This window comes from Apodemus sylvaticus, chromosome 20 (genome assembly GCF_947179515.1).
Source record: "Apodemus sylvaticus chromosome 20, mApoSyl1.1, whole genome shotgun sequence".
NCBI lineage: Eukaryota > Metazoa > Chordata > Mammalia > Rodentia > Muridae > Apodemus > Apodemus sylvaticus.
The window spans coordinates 4,354,880-4,370,461 of NC_067491.1; the positions used below are offsets into that span (position 1 = coordinate 4,354,880).

General features: G+C 49.8%; 2 protein-coding genes across 5 annotated transcripts; one reads left to right on the forward strand and one right to left on the reverse strand.

The window, feature by feature from the left end:
- The first annotated feature begins 689 nt into the window (after positions 1–689).
- On the forward strand, positions 690–5,357 carry LOC127671200 (transmembrane protein 198-like). Of its 3 annotated transcripts, XM_052165927.1 has the most exons (6): positions 965–1,161; positions 1,661–1,836; positions 2,036–2,290; positions 2,865–3,446; positions 3,871–4,028; positions 4,150–5,357. In XM_052165927.1, the coding sequence occupies exons 3-6, from the start codon at positions 2,065–2,067 to the stop codon at positions 4,282–4,284; spliced, it is 1,101 nt and encodes a 366-aa protein (XP_052021887.1). In that variant the 5' UTR covers positions 965–1,161; positions 1,661–1,836; positions 2,036–2,064; the 3' UTR covers positions 4,285–5,357. The 3 variants fall into 3 exon arrangements, with proteins under 3 accessions (XP_052021888.1, XP_052021887.1, XP_052021886.1); XM_052165928.1 differs by lacking the exons at positions 965–1,161; positions 1,661–1,836 and adding an exon at positions 690–783; XM_052165926.1 differs by lacking the exon at positions 1,661–1,836.
- Positions 5,358–5,623: 266 nt separating this feature from the next.
- On the reverse strand, positions 5,624–14,575 carry Mmp19 (matrix metallopeptidase 19). Of its 2 annotated transcripts, none has more exons than XM_052165923.1 (9): positions 14,514–14,575; positions 13,803–13,888; positions 10,330–10,460; positions 9,941–10,156; positions 9,156–9,401; positions 8,452–8,577; positions 7,229–7,393; positions 6,839–6,966; positions 5,624–6,697 (listed from the first exon to the last, which is right to left on the reverse strand). In XM_052165923.1, exons 3-9 carry the CDS (start codon positions 10,418–10,420, stop codon positions 6,302–6,304), a joined length of 1,368 nt encoding a protein of 455 aa, XP_052021883.1. In that variant the 5' UTR covers positions 10,421–10,460; positions 13,803–13,888; positions 14,514–14,575; the 3' UTR covers positions 5,624–6,301. The 2 variants fall into 2 exon arrangements, with proteins under 2 accessions (XP_052021883.1, XP_052021881.1); XM_052165921.1 differs by having other exon boundaries at positions 14,338–14,537.
- Between the last annotated feature and the right edge of the window lie 1,007 nt (positions 14,576–15,582).

A 15,582-nucleotide genomic window follows, 5' to 3' on the forward strand; every position in this document is an offset into this window, starting at 1 on the left:
GCGGTGCTAGAGCATCCGGCCCCACCCCTTAAAGTGCCCGCCGCCGCCACGCCACGCAGGTCCCGCTGTGAGCAAGCTGAAGCCTGCGGACTGTATTCCTTGTCACTGCCGAAACGGAGATGAAGGGCAGTCGCCGAGCCACACGCCGACTTTGGCGTGCAGACACCCAGGGCACGCAAAGGAGCCAGCGACCCTGCTCGCCCAGACCCTTCCCTATCGGAAGTGTGTGTCCCGGACTAGCTAGCCCCCTAACTACACGCGACACTTCTCCTAGACACAGCTGGCGATGATCCGCCCCCCGTGAACGCGGCACAAGGGCCGGGCCAGGGAATGCAGCTAGGGGACCGACCAGGCTCCACGGAGCTCAGAACCCAGTCCGGCGTAACAGAACCCCGCACTCATCTGCATGCTGCTTTGCATCTCATTTACATAGTAAGCTCTGGGTGGACGCCGGCAGGCTCCCCCCGCCCCTATGCAGACCCTGATGGAACCTCTCCTCTGCACTCCGAAAGCCTTACAGTTCCGTCAGGGTCCCTGCCATGCCCGTCTTGCTCCAGAAGTTTTTTTCACCCATAAACACCCCCACCCAGCACTCGCTAAAAGCCCTTCTGCGCATCCCGGATCCCGACCACCAGGTTCTCCAGAAAACAATACTCCAATTCTCTGGGAAGTGGAAGAAACCAAGTTGGACCAGCGGGTGCTTTGGGACCCCATTTGGGCTTTGAAAACGTCAAGTCGTTAATTAATCTCCGCAGCATTCAGAGACCTTCCATATTAGTCTCGGTGGGCATCACAAAACTCTTCATTGCTACGGTTAGGGGGCGTCCCTCGTCCTAGATTAGAGAAGTGAGTAGCCTGGGTTCCCCCACAGACAGAGGTAAAGATTGAGGGGGCCCGCCCCGTGATGTCATCTTCCCCCCCCCCATACACACTCCCAGTCTTCTTCCCCCCACACCCCCTCCCCCGCCCCTAAGCTAATTGCATTTTGCTCACTGGGTTTGGGCTCCGACTTGCCTGAGTTTAGGGAGCAACGAGCACACTGGCCCAAGGGGGTGCCTACGGCCCACGGCCACCCCTACGCCTAGGATCTCTAGTCCGGAATGAAGCTGGAGGTCTAGGGAAGCAATTCCACCCCTTTGCTCTCCTCAGCCCTGCAGGGTGGTGAGTAGTTAACACCCTTCCTGACCTCTCTCCTTGTTTTGCGTCCCAGACTCTTAAGCGATTGAAGAGAGCCCCGCGAGTTCTCCAATCCTTCAGCCTCAATGTCCTAAAGACAGCAGAAAGTGCATCTACACCACCCTACTCCCACAATATCCCAATATCAGCCTCTCTCCTCAGTGATCCTTCAGGATCAGCATCAAATCCCATTGGCAGCCCAGGCGTGCCTGGATGAGAGGGTGGGTGGAACAATTCCCAAGCGAGTCTGAGGTGAATAGCAAGTGGATACCAAGATGTGAGGAGATGTCTGTGAGCAAGGCGCCTGCTTACTCCATGTAGGGCGATGGGATTTGGACGGGCTGTATTCCGCTCTCCCCAACAACTCCATCCGGGCATGAAGCCAAAACTTCAAAATCCGACAGAAGCTGACTGGGGGACTCTTAAGTCCTTATTTGAAACTTTTAAATGTCTGTTCCCTTCCTTCCTTGGGGGTTGCATTTAGCTCACTGGATTTGGACTCCGACTTGCAGGAGTTTAGGGAGCAATGAACACAGTGGCCCGGAGGGCCGCCTGCCCCCAACAGCCACCCCTGCGCCTCCGACCTCTGGGGCTGATAAAGCTGGTGGTCTAGGGAAGCGATTCCACCCCTTCCTTCGCTGTCCCCGGCCCTGCAGGGCGGTAAGCAGTTGTTCTGAGACCCTACAGTGACTCATCCTCTCCTCTTCCTTCCTCTCCCCACTTTATTAACCCTATCCTGTCTGTTTCAACAGGGTTAGTATTGAATCCCAACTGCAGATGAAGGGAGTTGCTTTTGAGTTGGAACAAGTTGGAAGCACAGAATCCCCAGGATTTGTGGTTTCTGCTCTATGTCCTCCAGGTTTACCAACCCCTGCCAGTTAGCTATGGATGGATGAAAGGAGATTAACCTTCCGTTCTGTGACCATCTTCTCTTCTACCATGGAGAAAGCCTCGCTGCCTCTGACTATAACATCTTACCCGAGGCCCTTTAATCAACAACTCCTAGAGCCTCCAGACCCGAGATGTGTCTTGGAACCCCAGGACAGCCTTGAATTGGCCCCTGCCCTTGTGTGTGCCCTTTGCTGCTGCTTTGGAATCATCTACTGCTGCTTTGGTGAGGCCAGGGCCCAGGGCCTGCGGGGAAGGGGGGGCTGCCTGACACTGTTATCCTCAAGAATGATGCCAAATGTCTTCCTTGCTCCCACTTCACCTTCTCTGTCGGGAAATGCCTGTCTTCAGAGTTGTCCATACTGCATCTCCCAGCTTCCTGTCACTCTGCATGCCCGTACCCTCCGGCTCTCACCTCTGCCTCCATTACTTGCTTTTCCTCCTGTCTCCTACCTCAGAATTCTATTCCTAGTTTATCCTTCCCACCAGAGATTTCAACTCTCCCCAGAATCTGAATCAGTCTGTGGTGATTTCCCATGTACCATTGCTGGAGACACTGTCCTGCTTTCTCTCCACGGTGTATCCGCTCCACCCCCTGGTTTCTCCTCCTGTCCCATCAGAATTTCCACATGCCCTCCTCCTATCACTGGGCTATACTCTTTCTCCACCAGTCCTTGAGGTTCCCACGGTGTGCTGCACCTGGCTTCTGCTCCCTGGCTAGCTGTTCCTTACCAGTACACCAGAACCATCCCTGTAGGACCCCCTTTCTGCTTCTCAGTGCCTCACGCCTCCCTCCCCAGGCTACCGATGCTTCAAGGCAGTGATGTTTCTCTCGGGTCTGCTGTCAGGAGCCCTGGTGATCTTCCTCCTGTGCCATCAGGAGCGCGTTCTGGAGACACAGTTGAGCCTTGAGGTGAGCGCAGGCGTTGCGCTGGGCATTGGACTCCTCTGCGGCCTGGTCACCATGCTGGTTCGAAGCGTTGGACTCTTTCTGACTGGCCTCCTGCTAGGTCTGACCCTGGGTGCTGGAACATTATTGGGCACTGAACCCATCTACCAGCCACATTCAGCCTGGGTGCCAGTCGGAGGACTGATGGGGCTGGCCCTGCTGGGAGCCCTGCTCACCCTTCGGTGGCCACGGCCATTCACAATCCTAGGCACAGCGCTCCTGGGTGCTGCGGTGCTCGTGGCCTGTGCTGACTACTTCTTGGAAGGACTGGCACTGGGCACTCGGCTGGGTGAACGCCTGCAGGCACTTCCAAAGTTGCTTCCTCTTTGCTGGTATAGCTGGGTCTTGCTGGGAACCTGGCCAATCTTGGGGGCTCTTGGGACACTGGCCCAGTGGAAACTCATGGCTGAGGGACATGGAAGCCACACCAATGGTGAGTTAATGCTGTGGTATAAAAAACAGCCAACCTGCTCCTACTTCTATCCCTGGATCCTATACTTGAGGGAAGGAAAAGATGGAGAGATGAGAACTGGGAGGATTCCCACGTCAAACAGGGCAGGGCACTGAAGGAAAGTTAAAGCTGAACTAGCCAAAGGAAGTCTGGGCATAATGAGAAGAAAAATCTCCAGGAGACGCAGGGCACAGTTATTTTAGTTCTGTTATGAGAGGGTAGAGGAATCCCAGAGAAGGCTGGGAGAAAAATGTAGAAGAAAATCCATAACTGAAGGGAAGCTGCAGCTTGAGAGACCCATGACAGTAAGGTCAAGTGGATTTCTGTGGTATGTGGGTCTGTTTGGGGGTTGGCATTCAGGGTCTAAAGAAGCCCCCTTGACTCTGCATTGCCTCCTCCCCCACAGTGATCTTGAGCCAGCAGCAAAGGCATCTCCAGCTCCTTCGGCTCCATCAGCAAGAGGCCAAGAGGCACCGGAACCCTTCTGGGACAGGACTGTGTAGAGGCAGCTACCGGAGTCAGCTTCCCCCCACTATCCGGAGCCCTGCTCACAGTCCAGCTCCAGTGAGTAGGCAGGTGGGACACCCTTGTTGGGGGGATGGTGGTGACCAGGTGATGGCCAGGGTGAGCTGGGGGCTCTGACCCAGAATCTTTCTTGTACTCTCTCTACCCTGTATGCATTTAGAGTTATCTCCAGAGTCTACGTGAGTGTGAGCTGGTACCAAGCACCCAGGCCACAGGCCCCCACACTACCGTGGACCTGGATTCTGACTGCAGCTCCACTGTCCTGCTTACCACACCTCACTCTGACCAGACCTGAGCCTAACCTCCAGTGACACTGATACCCCTGGTAAGGGCAGGAGATTGCTAAGAGGATAGGGCCTGAGCCCTAGGACCCATACAGATTTCCCTACCTCTTGGGCTTGGGAATAGGTTCTGTGCCCAGACCAACCCTTTTAGAGACAGGAAGAGAAAATTCTTATAAAGATGGGGGTGGGGAGGGACTGAAAGTACAAGCACCTCCCTCTGTCCAGTAGTAGAGGTGCCCTGGTCCCTAGAGACACTAACTGCGAACCAAGGAGGTGTGCCCAGAATAGCTTTGTATCAATTCCTGTAATGCTGGGATGGAACCCAGAGTGTTGTCCGTAGCAGGCAAGCATTCTACCACTGAACTACAACCCATTCCCAAATACCTGGTTTGTTTTCCATTGGGTTTTGGTTTTTGGTTTGGATTTGGTTTTGGTTTGGTTTGGTTTGATTGGAGTTTTGGTTTTTAAAGACAGGGCTGTCTTTGTGTAGCCCTGGCTGTCCTACAACTCCTGTAGACCAGGCTGGCCTTGAACTCACAGGGATCTGCCTGACTGTGCCTCCCTCCCCAGTGCTGGAACTAGAGGCATGCACCACCACACCCAGTGATGGTTTTGTGGCAGGAGGAATGGCACAGAGGCCCCCTGGCCCCTTATTGGAGGTACCTGGGCTTCTGGTTGGCCTTTCTCCTTGGACCCTATACTCATGAATCCTGCTACCTCGATGGGGAGTGCCAACTTCCATGGTGCTTTCCCTCTCTCCTCGGTGAAGTAAGACCACAGCATCTGCCTCAGCTCCCCTCTCTCCAAAAGCTGGCTCCTTGCCCTTCTTCTCAGAGGAGCCTAGTCTTCGGGGCTGCGTTGTAGCCAGTGCCTTCTGTCTCTCAAAGTAGCTTTCCTCCTAAACCAAAATTCAGGCCCAGCCACTGACCATTCTGACTCTTCCTCCTCTGACTCCTGACCAAGATCTATTTCCTAGTTTCCCAGACGTATTAAAGAAAATATATCTTTCCCCTGAGCAGCAGATCTGTAATGAGAGGGAGGAAGAACAAGGGAATTCAGAAATAAAATGGCATTGAAAATTCAACTGGGGAGTTGGGCCTCTACTGTTGCTGATTTTTACTCTCTTTGCAACACAAAGCAAAGCTAATATGCCCCCCAAAGATCTGCTATGGCACCTATATCGCATATACTACCTACCATATATGATACACATATATCACACATGTATATACCCAGACTTGTCAGTTCTCTCCCAGGAATATGAAGCTAGCCTTTACTAAACACAAATGTTTCAGAATCTGTCAGACACTTCACATGCAGCATTTCATCTAACATAACAATCCTGTAACATTGATATTAACCTTATTTTGTTAATAGGGAATACAAGGTTTGACAAGGTTAATTAGCTAGCCAAAAGCCATAGTCAGGTGGCTCAAGGACTCCAAATCCCAAGTTTAGTTTACTGGCCAAGTGCGAGTTTCTTGCACTTTATGTTGGAAGAACACAACCCAGGTATTCAACAGCCAGCTGTTAGCTGTTGCCTCCTGTTAGCTAAAGCCCCAACAGCTGGACATGGTAACACATGCCTTAAATCTAAAAAAAAAAAGAAAAAAAGAACACTAGCTAGGCATAGTAGCACAGGCCTCTCATCCCAGCACTCAGGAGGCACAGGCAGGCAGGTGGGTCTCTGTGAGTTCAGGGCAGCCTGGTCTACAGATCTACATAGAGTTTCAGTATAGCTGATAGCCTAGCCAGTGCTATGTAGAGAAACCCTGTCAAAACAAACAAACAAACAAAAAACCAACTGCTGATAGACAATTTCCCTCTACCAGAGGCCAGAGGGTATATGTCACACGAAACAGCTATATGACAAGAAGAAACAGGAATTGGAGACTGACTCAGAATTAAGTGGGCACCTTCTAGGAACATAGGAAAGTGGCATCCAGAATTGTAATATCTAGGGGCATTAGGCCTAGTGCCCATTTGGTAACATCTGCACAACGCTAATGAGCAGACACTGAATAGTTCTCAGGCCCCTAGCAGGGTGACGTTGGCAGAGAATGAGAGGGAGCTAGACTCTGTGGCTGAGGGAATATCCAAGGTTGAGTGCGTGGTTGAAGGAGTGGTACCCAAGGCTGTATCTGTGGTGGAAGGAGTAAGATCCCTGGTTAATGAGTTAGTGTCTGGAGTCTGAGGACCACAGTGCATCCAGTGTGTCATATTTCTGGGATAGCCCTTGGCCACTCGAAGTTGCTGGTTAAGGCGCCAATACTCTTTGCCCTTGAAGAAGTAGACTTGGCCATCTTGCCAGCTCATAGCTGCCGAGGGTTGGTCTGGCACTCCAGTAAACAGTTCCTTGATTGGTTTGGGGTAGCGGCTGAGGTCAGTTCTGGTCAGTTCATCCCATTGCCAGTATCCGGAGCCCTAATTTGGGATGGATAGGGAGAAGATAATGAGGAAAGAGCTTAGGGACTCCAGAGGCTGACCCAAACTGTAGAAGTTTGGCCCCTTTAAGGATGAGACCATGCTCCTCCTCAGAAGGGATTACCCTCAGTTCTGTTATACCTTAAAAAGGAACACCTTCTGGTTAACAGGCCAATAGAGAGCTGCATCCAGGTTGGGTTCTATTCTGTTGAGTTTCATGGGAAAGCCAGGAGACATCTTGAAATCCACATACCGCCATACCTTGTTTCCTGAGAGTGGTCAAAGGAAGAGCAAGTCACCTTTGTCATCAGATGGGCCTTTGAGTCCCCCTCTCAGAAACTTCTGAGCTATACTGTAGCTGTCTTCAGACACACCAGAAGAGTGCCTCTCTGGTTGTGAGCCTACCATGTGGTTGCTGGGAATTGAACTCAGGGCCTCTGGAAGAGCAGTCACTGCTGAGCCATCTCTCCAGCCCTATCCAAAGCTTTTTAATGACCAGGCCCTTAGATATGACCTAAGAACCCCACTTACCCTTGAAGAAATGAGTCCGTTGTGTCCGGGGAGAGTAGACGGCAGCGTCTAGGTTTCTAGGAAGCCCCTCCCACAGGGCAGATATTCGGAACAAGGGGCCTGGCCCTGAATCTGTTACAGTCCACACATAGTCGCCCTTGAAAGCATAAGTCTTCCCACGAGGCCCTGAGAGCAGAAGCATGTCAACAAGTTTAAAAAATAATGACTTTGAGTATCTCCGGTGGTTTCCTTACTGATGGGCTACTCAAGAAAACCTCACTCAGCTTCTAGAGAAAAGGGAAGAGAAGGAAGACATAGAGATGAGCCTCTCCTTTGTTGTTCACAGCCCTCCAGTCGGTCAACTGTCCCCTTTGGAGACCTAGTGCTCCACTCCAGGTAGCTTTTAAAATTCTTCCAACCAGGGGCAAAGCCTTCTCTAATAGGCTCTAATAGAAACAAAAATTCCATTTTGTTTCTATGTGTGTTTTGTTTTGCTTTTCTTTTTTTTTTAAGTCTCTAGACTCACTTTTTTAAAGATTTATTTATTTATTATATGTAAGGACCCCATAGCTGTCTTCAGACACCCGAGAAGAGGGCATCAGATCTCATTATGGATGGTTGTGAACCACCATATGGTTACTGGGATTTGAACTCAGGACCTTTGGAAGAGCAGTCAGTGCTCGTAACCACAGAGCCATCTCTCCAGCCCTTGTTTGTTTTTCGAGGTGGGGTTTCTCTGTATAATACAGCTCACTCTGTCGACCATGCTAGCCTTGAACTCACAGAGAGCTACCTGCCTCTGCCTCTGGAGTGCCGGGATCAAAGGCATGTGCCACACGGTCCCAGCACATGTACTTTTATAAGGTGGCAACCATGGTAACTGCTTACGCAGCTATCTTTTGTTTGTCTGCTTGTTTGTATTTCTCTGTGTAGTCCTGACTGTCCTGGATCTCGCTCTCTAGACCTATCCCCGAACTCAGAGATTTACCTGTCTCCTCCTCCCTAATGCTGGGCTTAAACATGTGCTACCACTGCCCAACTGCCCAACTATCTAGCTCTCTTTAAATGTGGCTCTGAGTGTTCCCTCCTTTTGCTACACATCTTCCCTGGTTACCAGCCTATTCCTGAAGTGCACCCCCCCCCCAATCCTGTTGCAGTCCCATGTCGTCTCTATTTGTCTAGGTCTCAGAGTCAATAGACTACCCCCATTGCCTGTCAACAGCCTGATGCAGAAAGGGTCTCACCCAGCATCATGGCATCGACATCGCTGCTGCAGGGGTCTGGCATGGGACCAGGTTTTGCAGTCACTGGTGACACAGTGTGCATCTCGTTCTCTTCCTCCTCATCGCCTGTGTCAGGACTCCTCTTGCCTGTGAAGTGAAGTAAAACAATGTAGCAAAACACTCAGCTTCTCTGCCTGTGGGCCCAGTATTTTCATCAATGGCCAATGACCCCATAGAGAGAGGAAGTGGAATTTTAAGAAGTTTCCCTTGGTGGCCTGGAAACAGCTTAGTTCTGAGAAGCCCCAGCAAGGAGGAAATTTCCTGGAATGTATACTCTGCATCTTCAAGAATGGAGTTGCTAGGCATGGTGATGCATGCCTTTAATCCCAGCACCAGGGGTGCATGCAGAGGCAGGTGGGTCTCCCTGAGTTTAAGGCCAGCCCATGCTTCATGGCAAGTTCCAGGATAGCCAGAGCTACATAATAGAGACCCTGTCTCCAAACAACAAAAAAAAACAACAAAAAAGGAATTAGGACGCGAGGGGAGAAAGTACAGGAAGGATGATGAGACACAAAAGAATCAAAAATAGAGACAGTTTCTGAAGATGAATAGCTTGATGAACTGGGCAGAGGATGAGAAAGAAGCCAAGTCATTTCACTCCATGAAAGCACGTATTGTCTCCTCAGGCCCAGAGAGCTACTATTCAGACTGACTCTTACACTCACCATAGAGAGCCTGGATCCCCGCCACGTCATCCGGATGCAGCTTGAAGTAGGGCCGGTAGCCAGCATAGACAGGAGCCATGAGTGCCCGGGTATACCGGGAGTGCCCAAGTCCCAGGGCGTGGCCCACCTCATGGGCCGCAATGATGCGCAGGTTCACGCCTTGGTAGGTCCCCTCGGTCCAGAATTCATCCTTATCGAAATGTACACTTCCAAGCTCTGGGATGTCGGCGTGGGCCAGGACCTTTCCTGGAACAGAAGTAAAGTTAGTAAAGTTGGAGCCTACCCGTCAAAGCATACACACCCTGCGGGCTCTGTACTCAAGCTGCTGTTATAACACGCCTGTCGTCACAGCACACGGAAGGCGGACACAGGAGGATCAGAAGCTCAGAACCAGCCTCAGGAGCACAGTGGGCTCCACATCAGCCTGGGCTGCATGGGAGCACCACCACCGTAGCATAGGCGCTTCTTCCGCATCTCCCAGCACCACTCAGGGAAGCCCAAAATAGAATCTGCACCTCCCCAGCCACACTCTCCTCTGTGACCCAGTCCCCTCTCAGGTGAAGTTTGAGAGAGGAAATAAAAGCCAGGCATAGGATTGCAAGAGAAGACTTAGTAAGGGCCCAGCTATATGACAAATGGCACCTCTGGGAACTATCAGAAGATCAGAGTACAGGGTATAGGCAGATAAAACTGACAACCTGGACTTTAAGGTCCCAGAGTAACTGGCCCAAGTGGACGGTTTATTGCTGAGGTCTGTAAGTTGAGAGCTAAGAACCAGTACCTACCAGGCCCATCAAAGGTATTGGAGCAGTATGGGCTTTGGCGGCCATGGAAGGAGAGGCGGATGTCAGCCCAACCAGTTTTCACCTCCCGGAAGGTCAGTGGGGCCACACTGCTCCAATACTTAAAGGCTTGATGCAGGGCTGCTCGTACTCTGGGGAGTGAGAGGCTGGAGGGCACGTTCACGATGCGGAATGTCAAGTGCTTCTTTCTCCACTGGCCTGGGTAAGGGACCAGAAAGTGAAGTTAGAAACACAACCAGGAGAGCCACCCAGGGTGAGGGTACTCAGTGCCCTCCTTAGGAGGCACTGACTGTTCCAATAGTCACTATCCCAATGCCACTAACACCCAGGCTGCCCTCTCCTTCCCTTCCCTTCCCAGGCTCAGTCCTCACCCAGAAGTAGGTATTTAAGAGACTTCTGGTTGAAGGGATCCTCCAGACCACAACGGGGCTGCTTCATGCGGGCCCTTGTGGCATCATCCATCTGACCGGAAACGGGCAGTTCAGATGCTTCCTGGAAAGTTCTAGAAAGAGAGGGAGAGAGAGAAAGGGGGCACAGTTTACAAGGGAAGGTGAATCTGGAATGACTGGAATTTGAGGATCAGTCTTTGGCTTCCTTGTGCCCAAATTAATGACAAAGAATGATACAAAGTCTCTGAAGCCAGAGCAGACTGCAGTCTCTAGCGTTCACAACTGGAGATTTGTCTGTAGAAACGCAGCCCTCCCACTCTGTTTTCAGGAAGACTGCCCTGAAGTGTTGCCTTCCTCCCTTCCCTCCACACTGTCTAGCTTTCTGATGCAGTGAGCACCCCAACTCCACTCTCTGGCCACCCTCTGCAGCATCTCCTGCACAGTCACCAGGTTACCCACTTCAGTCAGCTGGATTCACCTCCCAGCATGCACAGGGACTACTTCAATCCATAACTTTACACACTGCAGTGCCTCCTGAGGGCTGTAAGTAACTCTCAATATTTTAGCTACAAAGGACAGAACCGCCAAAGGGCAGATCTGCCCTGGGCAGATCCATAGGCTGTGTTACTCATTTTGTTTATCTTTCAAGACAAGGTCTCACTCTAACAGCCTAGGCTGGCCTCAAACTCATAGCAGTAATCCTTCCTGAACACAGGGATTAGAGATGCGAGCCACCATGCCTAGCTGTTTGGGTTTGGTTTTTTATTAAGATATATTTATTTCTTTTTATTTTATGTGTATGAGTGTTTTCCCTGTTTGTATGTAAGTATACTCCATGTGTATTGCCTGGAGAAAAACTGGAGTCGTAGATGGTTATGGGCAGCCATGTGAGTGCTAGGAACCAAAACCGCTCTCAACCACTAAGCCATCGCTCCAGCCTCATTTTGCATTTTTTTTTTTTGAGACAAGGACTGGCTGTGTATTCATGGTAGCTCATTCAGCAATCCCAGCAGACAGGAGGATTAGGAGTTCAAGGTCATCCTCACTACACAGCAGGTTCAAGACCAGCTCAGGCTACATGAAACCCTGTCTCAAAAATCAAAATGGGGACCAGGAGAGATGACTCAGCAGTTATGAGAAATTTCTGCTCTGACAGAGGACCCAGGTTCAGTGTCTAGCATCTACATGTTGGTTCACAACCATCCTTAACTCCAGTTACAGAGGGGTCTGATGTCCTCTTCTGACCAGCTCCGCCATCAAGCATACAGGTGGTGCACATACATTTATGCATAAAATAAAATGAATAAATCTAAAACAAAACTTTTTAAATCAAAATGGGCCAGTAAGGTGGATCAGTTGGCTGCCTGCCAAACTGACTACATAAGATCAATTCCCCAGGCCCCACATGGTGGATGGAAGGAGAGAGTTGACTTCTACTGCTTCCCCTCTAGTCTCTACACATGTACCATGGCATGTACACCCACACCCACACAGACATACAAAAATAAATAAATAAATAAATAAATAAATAAATAAATGTAATAAAAAACTTTAAAACAGGCAACCCTAATTAAACTCAGTGGATTATAAAGGAAAGAGATTAGGGAAGAAAAGATTCATGAGGAATGGAAGGGGAATGAGAGGGTAATGGGGCAAGAATGACCAACACACATGCATACATGCACACATACATACATATATACATACACACATACACATATATACATACATATATACATACTTACACATATATACATACACATATACATACACACATACACACATATATACATATACATACATACATATACATACACACATATATACATACACATATACACATACTTGTACATACATGCACACACATACATACACACATACACATATATACATACACATATACATACACACATACACATACATACATACACACATACATACATACATATACATACACATACAAAAATATACATACACACATATATACATACACATATACACATACTTACACATACATACATGCACACATACATAAATCACATATACACATACATTCACACATATATACATATATACATACACACATACACACATACATACATGAAATTGTCAAAAGCAGTACATTAAAAATTGAATGACAAGAACTCTAGCTCAGGATGGTAGCTCATACATGTAATTGTAGCATAATGGAGACTGAGACAGCCAGATTCCCAGGAGTTTCAGGCCAGTCTAAGCTACAGTATGAGAATCAAGAAGTAATAATAAGGGGCTGGAGAGATGGCTCAGTGGTTAAAAGAACTGACTGCTCTTCCAGAGGTCCTGATTCAATTCCCAGCAACCACATGGTGGCTCACAACCAACTGGAATGAGATCTGACGCCCTCTTCTGGTGTGTCTGAAGAAAGCAACAGTGTACTCACATACACTCACATAAAAAATCTTATGATTTTTTTTAAAAAATATTTTTAAAAAGTAATAATAAAAATGAAAAATAAAGATAAATACTCAGGGCTGGAGAGATGGCTCAGAGGTTAAGAGCACTGACTGCTCTTCTGAAGGTCCTGAGTTCAAATCCCAGCAACCACATGGTGGCTCACAACCATCCGTAAAGATCTGACGCCCTCTTCTGGTGTGTCTGAAGACAGCTACAGTGTGCTTACATATAATAATAAATAAATCTTTAAAAAAAAAAAAAAAAGATACTCATCGTGTGGTCTAGGCTCGTTGCCAGCTCTTTTGTTAAAATGTACTTAGCTGAGCGGTGGTGCCACACACCTTTAGCCCCAGAGCTACAAAGGCAGAGACAGCAGTATCCCTAAGTTCAAGACCAGCCTGGTCTACAGAGTGAGTTCCAGGACAGTCAGAGCTACCCAGTGAAACGTTGGAGGGGGAGGTGGGAAACAGGGCATGGAAGAGATTTTCATTCTTCTGTATGTTTCTGTATAAGTAAATGCTGTTTGTGTATGTTGAGGTACCCCAAGAAAGCAAGAAGAGGGCATCAGATCCCATTATACACGGTTGTGAGCCACCATGTGGTTGCTGGAAATTGAACCCAGGACCCCTGGAAGAGCAGCCAGTGCTCTTAACCCCTGAGCCATCTCTCCAGCCCTAGTCTCCAACTTTGAATGCTTGTCTCTGCCACCCCAGTGCCGAGCTCACAGCTGTGCACCACCACCCCGGACCTGTGTGCTCCCCACCACCCCGGACCTGTGTGCTCCCCACCACCCCGGACCTGTGTGCTCCCCACCACCCCGGACCTGTGTGCTCCCCACCACCCCGGACCTGTGTGCTCCCCATCCCGACTCTCCTTCTCGCCTCACCTTCCCCCACCCTGAGTGACATCGCCATCCCACAAGTCCCTGCTGTGTCAGAGTCAAGCAGAGGTGGACCTGGGCAAAGGGAAGACGTTGACACCTCAGCTGTGGAAGCTTGCGCCTTGTGGCCTGAGAGCCTCACCTTAGCGCCTCCGTGACATCTTCTAGCCTGAAGACATCAGCTCCTTCCAGAGGTTTCTGTAGATAGCCATACTGCAGCAGGTAATCCTGCAGTAACATGGAGATTGAAAGGGGCTTGGTCTCAGGGTAAAGCTTCCAAGTGACCGAAAAGAAGCTGGTATGGCGGTGCGTGCCTTCACCCCAACGCTCAGGTGGCAGAAACAGGCAGATCTCTGTGAATTCAAGGCTATCCTAGACTATATGGCAAGTTCCAGGCCAGGCAGGGATACTTAGTGAGACCATGTCTCAGACAAACAATCCAACCGGACCAACAGGCCAGCTATGAGGGAACAGCCACAGAAGGACTATGCCTGAGTGGGGGCCTCGGAGGGGACAAGGAAAGGAGCGAGCGGGGGGTGGGCCACATAGATCAGGATGCAGAGCAAATAGGGAGAGGCAGGTAGGTTGGAGGGCAAGAGGAAACCGTAGAGAAGATTGCAGCGTGGGTAACCCTGTCCTTCCCATGCTCTGAGCCCTCCTTTTCCCAGGGGACTCACCAAGACTGCCTCCTTCTCTGTAGGCCCCAGAGCCCGGCCTGAGACTGTCATGGGAAGGAAGAAGGCCAGCCACAGCTGCTGCCAGTCCATGGTCCCAGCACACAAGAGCCCCCAAGGCTGCCTGAGCCCCCTGACCTTGAGATTTCTGAGAGCTTGGAGGAGCAGGGGACTCTTACCTCCAGGTCCTTGCTGTCAGCCTCTGATCCTCTTTATAAACCTTCAACTGGAGAATGGGGGGGTGGGGGGGACAGTGTGGGAGGTGACTCAGCCCAGAGGGATGTTGCAACTCACCATTAACTCCTGCCCTACCAAAGAGCAGAAGCCAAAAATGCCCCTAATATCACCACCCCCCAGAGCCGTCTGCTGGAGACCAGATGACTCTCTATACTGCTCTGGGGTCTGCCTCCTGGCAGTGTGTGAGAGCCAGAGTGTCTAGAGAGACTAGGATAGGCCAAAGGCTGCCTCCTAGAGTTGGACATTCCTGCTTCTCGGGGATCCAGGGCCAGCAAATCCCTCAGCTTCACGTGTCCATTTGCTCCTGACAGGGAAAAATCAATAAGAGCCAAGAGTTAGGAGGCACAGAGGCCACACGAGCCTCAAAGTAAAGGGAATAAAAGCTTCAAAGTAAAAAGGAGACCTGCTTCTGTCGTTGTTGTTGTTGTTGTTGTTGGAGACGGCATCTCTCTATGTGGTCCTGGCTATCATGAAACTGCCTATGTAGACCAGGCTAGCCTAGAACTCACAGAGCCACGGTGATCAAATTGGGAGTTTAAGTCAATCTAACCTTCCAGGCTGGCCTTGAGCTCTTCTTAAACATTTTCTTTCTGTGACTCTTTTTTTTTTTTTTTTTGACCATTTATTAAAGACAAAAGCAATACTGGAAAGAGGGTTCAGCCAGTATGCTTTCTACACAAGCATGGAAACTGGAATTAGAATTAGGATCCTCAGTCCTCACATAAAAGTCAGGCAGGGCAGCTCAAATCTGAAATCCCAACGCTGGGAGGTGGTGGAGACAGGCGAACCCTTGGAATACACCGACCAGCCAATTCAGTTGAAATACTGAGTTCCAGGTTTAGTGAAATGCTGCCTTAAAAAAAAATAAATAAATAAAGGTAAGGTAGAGGGTTGACAAGATGGCTCAGTGAGTAAAGACGTCTGCAGCCAAGCCTGCTGACCTGAGTTCAATTCCTGAGATGCACATGGTGGGAGAATAAAACTGACTCCTACAAGCTATCTTTTGACTTC

What these genes read in the sequence shown, in the direction of transcription:
- LOC127671200 (XM_052165928.1), top strand. Translation starts at nt 2,065, where the DNA reads ATGGATGAAAGGAGATTAACCTTCCGTTCTGTGACCATCTTCTCTTCT. An exon ending in ACATGGAAGCCACACCAATG is followed by an intron (nt 3,447 to 3,870) that starts GTGAGTTAATGC and finishes CCTCCCCCACAG; the next exon opens with TGATCTTGAGCCAGCAGCAA. An exon ending in CTGCTCACAGTCCAGCTCCA is followed by an intron (nt 4,029 to 4,149) that starts GTGAGTAGGCAG and finishes GTATGCATTTAG; the next exon opens with AGTTATCTCCAGAGTCTACG.
- Mmp19 (XM_052165921.1), bottom strand. Translation starts at nt 14,427, where the DNA reads ATGGACTGGCAGCAGCTGTGGCTGGCCTTCTTCCTTCCCATGACAGTC. An exon ending in CAGAGAAGGAGGCAGTCTTG is followed by an intron (nt 13,889 to 14,337) that starts GTGAGTCCCCTG and finishes ATGTTACTGCAG; the next exon opens with GATTACCTGCTGCAGTATGG. An exon ending in CAATACCTTTGATGGGCCTG is followed by an intron (nt 9,402 to 9,940) that starts GTAGGTACTGGT and finishes CTTCTGTTCCAG; the next exon opens with GAAAGGTCCTGGCCCACGCC.